The sequence below is a fragment of the Pagrus pagrus genome (genome assembly GCF_965226575.1).
Source record: "Pagrus pagrus genome assembly, chromosome: 13".
NCBI classification, from domain to species: domain Eukaryota; kingdom Metazoa; phylum Chordata; class Actinopteri; order Spariformes; family Sparidae; genus Pagrus; species Pagrus pagrus.
Window position 1 is genome coordinate 4232828 of NC_140197.1, and position 9673 is coordinate 4242500.

The 9673-nt window shown below is 43.3% G+C and overlaps 1 protein-coding gene across 1 annotated transcript; it reads left to right on the plus strand.

Moving 5' to 3' along the window:
* The first annotated feature begins 5941 nt into the window (after nt 1-5941).
* LOC311268436 (homeobox protein Hox-D10-like) lies at nt 5942-9090 on the plus strand. Its single transcript, XM_084372099.1, has 2 exons — nt 5942-5992; nt 8826-9090. The coding sequence occupies exon 2, from the start codon at nt 8826-8828 to the stop codon at nt 9087-9089; it is 264 nt and encodes an 87-aa protein (XP_084228225.1). The 5' UTR covers nt 5942-5992; the 3' UTR covers nt 9090.
* Nucleotides 9091-9673: the final 583 nt, after the last annotated feature.

A 9673-nucleotide genomic window follows, 5' to 3' on the forward strand; every position in this document is an offset into this window, starting at 1 on the left:
GTTTGCATGCAACATAACAGTTTTGTTTGTCCTGGTCTCTGCTGGCGTTGGGAGTACACGGTTAATGGTACTGTTAACATCATGGCCGAACAAACAGAGAAAAGACCGACAAAAGTGGACGATGAAACTTGAAAAAAGGTGCAAATCGCTTTCATGTGGTGTTGTTATGGAGGCGTGGCAAAGCTGTCGACTGACAACTGACTGACATCACACAGGCGCCACTGGAGCAGTGAGGTCCAAAAATACACCCGCAATTGCCGCTTTAAGTTCTACATATAATAATGTAATGCAAAGTATTTTGATCCTGTTGAGTTGATGTGAATAAATTAAATAACTTAAAAGGCTATTATAAGGTATCATGCATACAAGTAATCCATATGTAATGCACTACTTTTATGTAGGATACTTGAGAAATGGAACCAATGTAATTTCACTTAAGCCTACTAAGTTTTTTAATTTATTCACATCAACTCAACATGATGGAAACACCTTGCATTAAATTATACATTTTACATAGAAGTTATGTAATTGACTTACATAGATATTCTATATGTAATTGAAATACATAAGTCAGTGTCCATGTCACAGTATCTTGGTGTTTCTGAAAGCAAGATGTTAGCAGGCGCGACACATAGCCAGGATACTACTGCGCATGCTCTCACTTGCGGAGTCACCTGGGTGACAGGGTTCTGAGAGTCACTGACCAGGCTGATGGATGCATAAATAAAGATTTGTCTCTGCCATCATTTTGTGCTAATTAATTAAAATGCCCCCCGGTCAAAAGAGAGCATCGGGTCTGTGACTGTGGTGCTGCGGAGACCCTGCAGCCGGAGCAGGTCGCACTATTGATCCGCCCGGTGAAACAGTGAAACTACATTTAATCCAAACCGACCTCGACCTTCAGACGCGCAAGGTCAGCCAGGGCCGCGTGCCTCTGTGCCTGTAAGAAATGCAAATGGAGCTCCATAAATATGTTTTAATCCTCCTAATGCGCTCACTGGCCCGATTTAATGAAAAATGCCTCAATTCCCCCGAGACTCGTTTTATGGAGAGCAACTTCTGAAGACGCGAGGGGGAGAAAGAGAGGGATTACAATCTGTTCTGACATGGAGTCCGCTTCTTCTTCACCATTCCTCCCAGTGACACACACACACACACACACACACACACACACACACACACAGAGAGAGAGAGAGAGAGAGACAGACAGAAAAAGAGGCAGAGTGGGAGTTTCGGGCCTCTTTCTTCGCTGTAAAACTTTATAGCGATCTGGGGCCCAGTTGTCATGGTAACGGGTTATACGAGCTTGACCGGGGGTGTTGATGGGAGGAGAGAGGGGGTCCACCATTTGCAGAGTTGTGTGTGTCGGCAACTCTTCTTCTGTTTATAATTATGGGAAAGTGGGGGAGAGAGAGATGGTGTGTGTGTGTGTGTGTGTGTGTGTGTGTGTGTGTGTGTGGGCCCGGGGTGGGTTAAAAAGAAGGATGGAAAGAGGGAGGGAGAGAGAGAGAGAGAGAGAGGACGTGTGTCAAGGGTAGAGATCATTGGAATGTCACTTTTGAAAGCAGAACGCTCCTCTCCATAGCTTGCTACACACACACAAACATACGCACACACACACACGCACGCACACACACACACACACACACACACGCAGCAAGGGCCAGTAAACCAGGCCCCTCACTCCGGGACGTCAAAACTGTCCAGAGACCAGCGGAGGGACCCGGGACTGACACAGAGTGCACGACGCGAACACAGCGTGGACCAGACCGAAACATAATGAGAACAGTCTCCCCCCACCATCCTGGAGGTTGCTCACCGCCGTGCGTCCTGCGTCATCCCGCCCTCCAGCCTCCAAGCACGGTGAGTCTGCTGACTGCTTTAATACTGTCTTATTGGACATTTGGCGATGTGCTAACTGTGAGTGAGGCGGTGAGAAGTAACCGTTTACACGCAGATTTGTCTCATTACCGTGGGGTTACAGTGGCGGGCGATCCATTAGTACTGAAGGCCTATCTGGACACCATATGTGCGCCCATCCACAGACCGCAGTCCTAATTTTACCCAGCATCCATCTGGGTTTCATATGCAGATACAATTTCATATTTTGGCAACTTTAACTTGGAAGAGATGAAAAAATAACACAACGCTTGATTCAGAACTGCTGTTAGTGAATCCTGAGCTAACCTAATGTAACAGTAGTCTTCACATGACTGAAGTAGCCTACAGTACAGAAAATGACGCATCTATGACGTTAAATACAAGTAACTCTGAGGATGGCGCTCCCTTTCCAAATGATTGCACAGGATGGAGAGCTCATTGTGAGCGTGTAGATTTAAAGCAGCTACAGCAGCGATATCATTTATAATGATTGAAGCTTAAAAGTTGCTGAGTGACTTAGTGACCCTTAAAGAACATGCTGGCTGATGGAACACGAGTTGTCTTCATTGGCCTATTTGGCCTACCTATTTGATGTTGTTCAAGTGTAGCACAGACACAAACATCTGTGCAGGTGCCAGCTGACTTATCAGGCTCGAGTGGACAGAAATGTGTAGGCACGTATCAGCAGATAGTTTTTATTTCATTGCATTCTTCTGAATATCTGGTTGATGAAACAGCTTCATATTTCTATGAGAAATGGAGGCAGATCGATGCATGTTCTATCTGTACAGTCAATGTTATCAGTGTGTGACCTAACTGTGATTTAATCTATATTCATTAATGATCCTTTAGGGGTTTACTAATCACATGACCTCTAAAATAGTGACGCAATCATTTCTGGACTGGACTTCTGTCCCATGAACTTGAATACATAAGTTTTATATTACTTCATGTATTATTACTCATTGTAGAAAGTATTTCCAGCATGAAGCTCAAGTGTTTTTCGATGAGACTACAAAACACTACACTGGCCTACCTATTGTTCACCAGCTGTTGTTTGCTCTGGTGCTCGTTTTGTTTTTTTACACTGATTCAACCACCAAAAATCAAATGCTGCCGCTGCTGCTGTGTTTACACAGTATAGTTACATGGACGCGGAGGTTTGTCAAAGAAGAACAGCGACTGTCGGAGGCAGAGACGATGTACTGCATCCGGACCATCACAGCCCCGGTCCAGCTCGTTGACCGACACAAGAGCTATGGTCAACCTACAACATCGACGGAGACATGCATTTGTTTATGAATCCTGTTTACGACGGACTTGATTACTTAAATATAGAGATACATATAGATTCCATGAGGAAATAGAAATCTGCAGAGCAATCGTGTTGTGTGTATTTCATTTTCATTTGAGTCATTCTAATAAAGATGACAGCTCTGTTGGCTGCAGACAGGACATATATTGCTCTTTAGTGTTTATAAATATTTTCAGATATGAAGCACTAACTTCTCAGTGATATTCAGCCCTCATTCATATTAATGTTTCAGCAAAAAATATATTAATTAACCTAATAGTTTGAAGTATGTGTGAGGCTATTAGAGTAGTACGCATATCCTAAAATGTTCATTCTTGTTAGATTGACTTACATAGCCTATCAGTATTTGTAGCATTTGTGCTGCTTAGTCTATGATTGAATAAATAATAACTAATGGAAGGCAATGATATTCACATATTTGCACCGTTTGTTTTGATAAAAAAGTATTCATATTTAACGTTTATTATCATTATGAAGTTTTAGGCCTGAGGCTTATTGGGCTTTTTAAGGAGCATTCTGTAGTTTTGGTGCAGAAATGTTAATGAGAAGAGAAAGATTTTGCCAAAACAAACTAAATAATCAAACTCTCCTTGTTTTCATGACTGAATAAACAAACTGACCTTATAGGACAACACAATTTATACTGTTTTACGTTGTTTATATGTGGCGGACCCTGCCACCTTTCTAGCTTCAAACAGTGTTCTGGGACCTTGTTTTCCTCTGAGAACAGCTTGTTTATTCACTTATGGAAAAAATACATATCTTTGAGTTTATACTATCACCTCATTATTATTGTAAATATTACAATTCTGAGTTTGAATTTCTTCTCCAAAACTACACTGTGCTCATTCAACCAGGGGGCTGTAAACACCACCCGCTGTCTGATGTCAAAAGTTGAGTAAAACCAGCAGATGAAGTAATTGAATAATAATGAACAAGATAAAAAAAACGACGCTAACAACCTTTAAAATGTGTGCACTGCGGTGTATCTGTTGCAACACAGTATTATACTGTAGTGAAAGCGAGACCTCCTGCGACAGTATCAGAAACAAAGGGTGAAACATAGGCCATTTTATGCTTAATTCATTTTAGCTGCTCTGTAAGAATTATTTTCTCATGTTTCTCATGAGATGAAAACAAAGCTCCCGCAGCGACATCACCTCTCCTGTATTTACATCTGGAGCTCTTCCCCGGAAACATAAGAATACTTCTAACTTCTTAGAGAAGCCTATCTTACAACAATGTGCAGGCCTAATCTGAGGGGAAATTCCACAGCGGGCTGCTGCATTCACCCGAACTGTAATTGGATGCAGCTTTGGAGTCAGGCCTCGGCCTCCTGCCCCCGCGCAGGCTCTGAAACACGCGTGGTTCTCGTTTGAAGCTGCGGTGAAATATGTACAGAGCGCGTTTTAATGGAGCCTGTAGTCGATTTCCCATTATGAATGAAAAAAAAGTCAGACAGAGAGACCGATGGAGAGAAAGAAAGCAGCCGTCAGAGCTCGGGGGCGTGGTCTGCCCGTGAACCTCAGACTGCCATTGGCCGCCTAACAGGAAGCGTTTTCAGCCAGTCTCTACCCCCATCAACCCAAAACATGGCCCCCTCCTCCTCACAGATGTGTCCACAGTAATGTCAGAGCACAACACACACACTGTGAAGATTAATCACCATTAACTCTCCAGTCCCTCCAACAACACACTCCAGTGTATTCAAATCATCTGAGTGACAGGGCTCGTCTCAGAGTAGGTGTGAGACGATCTGTCACCTCAGTGATGTCACCTCAGTGTCAGCCGCCGCCAGGTGGGCACGAGACGCAGCCGCCGCCGCCGCCGAGGCATCACACCTAACGGAGGAGACGCACCGGAACATGTTCCGGCCCTGGAACAAAAATAGAGCCGCTCCTACTCCTCCCCAACACCCCCTCCTCCTCTAGGCTACCCACGTCAGTCAGGAACCGAACCGACAGCTCGGGTCCAGACTGCAGCCTGAAACCGGACACGTGCCCGGTGCCAGCCCGGTTCGTGACTGGAGTCTGCTCGCAGCTGCAGCGAACCTCCTCTGTATGTCAACGATGACGGATCAGCACTCCAACACAGCCGGATCTTTAGTAGCGGAGGAAGACCTGTCTCACTACCACTGCTGCCCGTACACACCGACTCCCCGGCGGACACCTCGCCCCATCAGCAGATCTGGATCTCGGGCTTCCTCGTGGAAGAGAGCGACCCTTTATGATGGCAGCCGATCTAAACGTCGAAGAGCAGCTAGGAGAGAGAAGAATGATGTTCGGTGACGGACGACAAGAGGAAAATAACGGGAACGAGTAGAGGAATGTCATTCGGTTCCGGTCCAAAAACAGTCAGGGAAAAGCCGCGGCGGACACGGAGGACGACGGTCTGAGGGGGGGAGAGCGGAAAGTACCGGGACCACAGACACAAGGTACGGGAGAGAGAAGGAGAAGGAGAGAGGATGACAGGATGAGCAGAGAAAAACAAAAACATGGAAGATTAAAATAAGAAGAAGATGAGGATGAAGGCAGAGGAAGAAGAAGTGGAGGATGAGTATTGAAAGAGAGAGCAGGGAGAGGTGGGATGGATAGAAAAAGAAGGGATTGAAGAAAATGAAATGGGAGGAGACTGAAAACAACAGTTGGAGGTGGACAGTTAAAGGAAGACAGGGTGTAGCAAAGTAACAACAGGACAGAGGAAGAAGAGACAGACTGGCTGAGGGCAGTAAAGTCAGAGAGCTCGGCCGTGGCAGCAGCCGGAGGGGGAGGCTGTTTGGTCTGGAGGCGAGACAAGGTGACTCCTCTGTCTCTCCTTCCTGTCTGCCTCACTGTCTTTCTAATGTCTCTTTATTTGCTTTTATGGCAGCCTCTCAAAGACAAAGAAAGTAATGTCACCCCCACCTCTTCTCTCCTTCAAATGAATTTATTGCCCTCTTCCCGTGTCCAGCAGCCAGGACAGGAAGAGCCTGGCCCGCTGTGGTGACACACTGTAGTGTCCTGACATAAACCAAGCGCAGAGGTGTCGGTCCCTGTTCCTCTCGTCTGTTTTGGGAAAATATTCGATGGACTGTTTTTCTTCAAAAATAGACAGTGAGTGAAGGAATGAATCAATTCTTAGATTAATGATGGAGCTAAAATAACAGCAGCATAGCACGTGAATACAGTCTCATTTCACCATGTGGATCTGAACAAATAAATAAATAAATATAATGAGCACATTGCAGCTTCATCCGTTTGCCTGAGCAAGTAGATTATTGACTCTTAGTGAAGGTGGATTTTATTCTTTTCTACAACAGCAGCCCGACATCACTTCTGTCGTGTTGTGTTACAGACTACAGGGCCTATTTATTCATTCATCCTATTCATTTTAAAGTTTATACAAATTTGTATTTCAACCAAAATTAAAATGAATATTTTTCTTAGCAGGTTATAGCTTAACTAAAAAGACATGTGTAATGCTTATAAGTTGCGTTCTATTGGATGAAGGACTATAACAATGTGTTCTTCGTATGTTTTAAAGCCAGGACCAAACTACAGCACAGCGCTGGATGTTACAGGGTGTACTGGTGAATGTAGGTTTAAAAGTGCAGCTGCTCAAAGAAAAGCGAAGCAAAGGCGAAAATAATAGTTTATTTGTCTTTTGATGAACAAAATACCACCCGTTTACCGCCCCATAATAGTCTATGTAAAATAAGACTGAATTAATAATCCACATTCTGCATGATTCCATCTGTCCAGACCAAATGAGTCTTATTTAACTGGAGGAGAAGCCTTGTGGAGTGAGATAATTGATGTGCGTATGATCTTTCCTGCTGCAGTTATTGATGCATTCTTTAATATGAGCCTGTCCTTACATCTATCCAGTCTGCTCAGTGGAACGGGAGGGACGTCATCGTAAATTATGATTATTAACTAACCAAAGTGCAAAAGAAACGTACACTGAGGTTTAATATTAGCTGCACGGCCTGCTGCTGCTCTCTGCTGTGAGCCTGCTCTGCTCTCAACGAGCATTTCAGGGGAAAATAAAGAGGCCGAGCAGCTTCCAGCTGTACATGTCCACAGCGACAAGGTCATGGAGAATCTGACGCAAAGCGATCCAAATAAAGACGTAAACATCAGCCTGCACAAGAGAGCATCCAACAAAGGTTTATACAGCCTGCTACCTGCCCATCTGCACTAGTGTGTGATGTATAGCCTGTTTGTATGTTTTTAGTGGTGTGCCGTGCTGTAGTGTATGCGGCCTACTTGTTTCATAATTTGGCACAGGCTAAAGAACAATTCCACCGAGGCGGACAGTAAAGTTTATTTAATGTTATGTAACGGAATGAATCGAATCTTATCCAGTTTCATCATTTATTTTCGAAAATGCTTAAAGTGCACACATGGTTGTATGAATATATTTTTGTGGATGACGTCACAGACAAAGGCTGTGGAGCTGTTTTTTTTTTAGATGCAAAGTCTATATGTGACGACGGTACAAAAAGGGTTCCGTTACTATGATGCTCTACTTCTGTCATCTGCTTCTTCTGCAAACACACATAAATGAGACACCTGAATTCATTCACTCATTCAGCCACTTATTACACGTTTTTTTTCTGCGTTTGGTGCAGTTCTGCTAAACAGCGTATGATTCATAATAATAATAATAATAATAGTAATAATAGCAGAAGTAATAAAAATAATAATAGGAGTAATAATAGTAGAAGTTGTAATGATAATAATAATAATAATAATAATAATAATACAAGTAATCATAATAATAATAGCAATAATAGTAGTAGTAATAAAAAAATAAACAAGAATAATAATAATAATAATAATAATAATAGCAATAAAAGTAGTAGTAATAAAAACATAAATAATAATAATAATAATAATAATAATAATAATAACACTACACATTTAGTGTTAATTATTCATTTGTGGTAATTAACTCACCTTTATTTAGTTTATGGTTAGGTTCGTTAACTATAGCGGTACGCAAAAAACACAAAAATGTCTCCCAATAATTATTCATTAATTCTCTATATTGTTATTATGGTGACACGTTTCAGCAAACAAGTCATCGTCACAACCCTGCTCGGCAGTATTACTGCCGGTGTCTGTCTGTAGAGCCGGCGTGCTGCGTGCTGTGTTACTTTATGTCCCGTTCAACACTGTTAGAGATGGAAATGAAGTGAAAGATGTGGAGGCGACGACATGTTAGTGAACAATGTCCAGTCGCAGCATTTCTATACAAAAAACATATAGTATGTATGCCTATATGTATGTATGTTAATACGGGATAGGTATGTTACATTTGTATCATTACTATATTTATTATATTCCCTTTCTTACCGTGTGTGTGTGTGTGTGTGTGTGTGTGTGTGTGTGTGTGTGTGTGTGTGTGTGTGTGATTTAAGTATTCATTTCAAAGTTGTCATGATGTTGTCATAATCTTGTTATTTAAATGTCTTTTAGCCCAAGATTGCAAGATTTTGTTTGGTCAGTGATGCAAATATATACATATTACTGCATCGTTTTTATTCTTCTTCTTAAAAAAAACCCCCCAAAAAACAACTTTATTTTCAATATAAGTTATAAAAGATGTGTGATTTTTCTGTCTGTCTCCCTTCCATCCTCTCCAGATGAGCCCAGTCAGAGCTTCCCCTGACCGCCCGGACTACGGCGCTTGGTTGCCGGCCCGAGCCGACAGGAAGAAGCGCTGTCCTCACACCGAGCAGCAGGCCCTGCAGCCGGAGGAGCTCCTCTGCAGCGTGTACCTGACCCGACAGCGCCGCCTGGAGATCCGCAGGAGCGTCGACCCGACTGACCCGACAGGTGAAGAAATCCGGTTCCAAAACCGAAGGATGAGGACTGATGAAGATGACCCTCCACCTCGGGCTGCATGACGCTCTAAACCCAGAGAGGATGAAGAAGACGATCGTGTGAGATGCAATTAACTGAACGTGCAATGTTTGTCCATGCAGTTTTACAAACCTTTCACACGCTGGACGCACACACACACACACACACACACACACACACACACACACACACACACACACACACACACACACACACACACACACACACACACACACGCGCGCACACACACACACACACACACGGCTCAGAGTTGTGATAAATGATCACGGGATTCAAAATATGAGCGAATGGGTTCCAGATGAAACGGGTTGTTGGATTATGAAGATCAACACCAAACAGGTGATCCGGACTCGTGCATTGGACTGAGGTGTGTCGGCCTATATCAACCTATAAGAAGGATTCAAGTCTGAGCTGAGGAACAGCACTCAATCTTCCAGGAGGAGGAGACGGCCTCAGAAGAAAGTCTGGACGGGCTGGATACTGGTGGGTGGGACATCCTCTTGTTGTTCTGACGGCCTTTCTATTTCTCATTGTCGTGTGTCCCAGCGCCAATATTCGCCGTCTTTACAAAATATTAATGTAAAGCACTTTATACTTAACTTTAGTT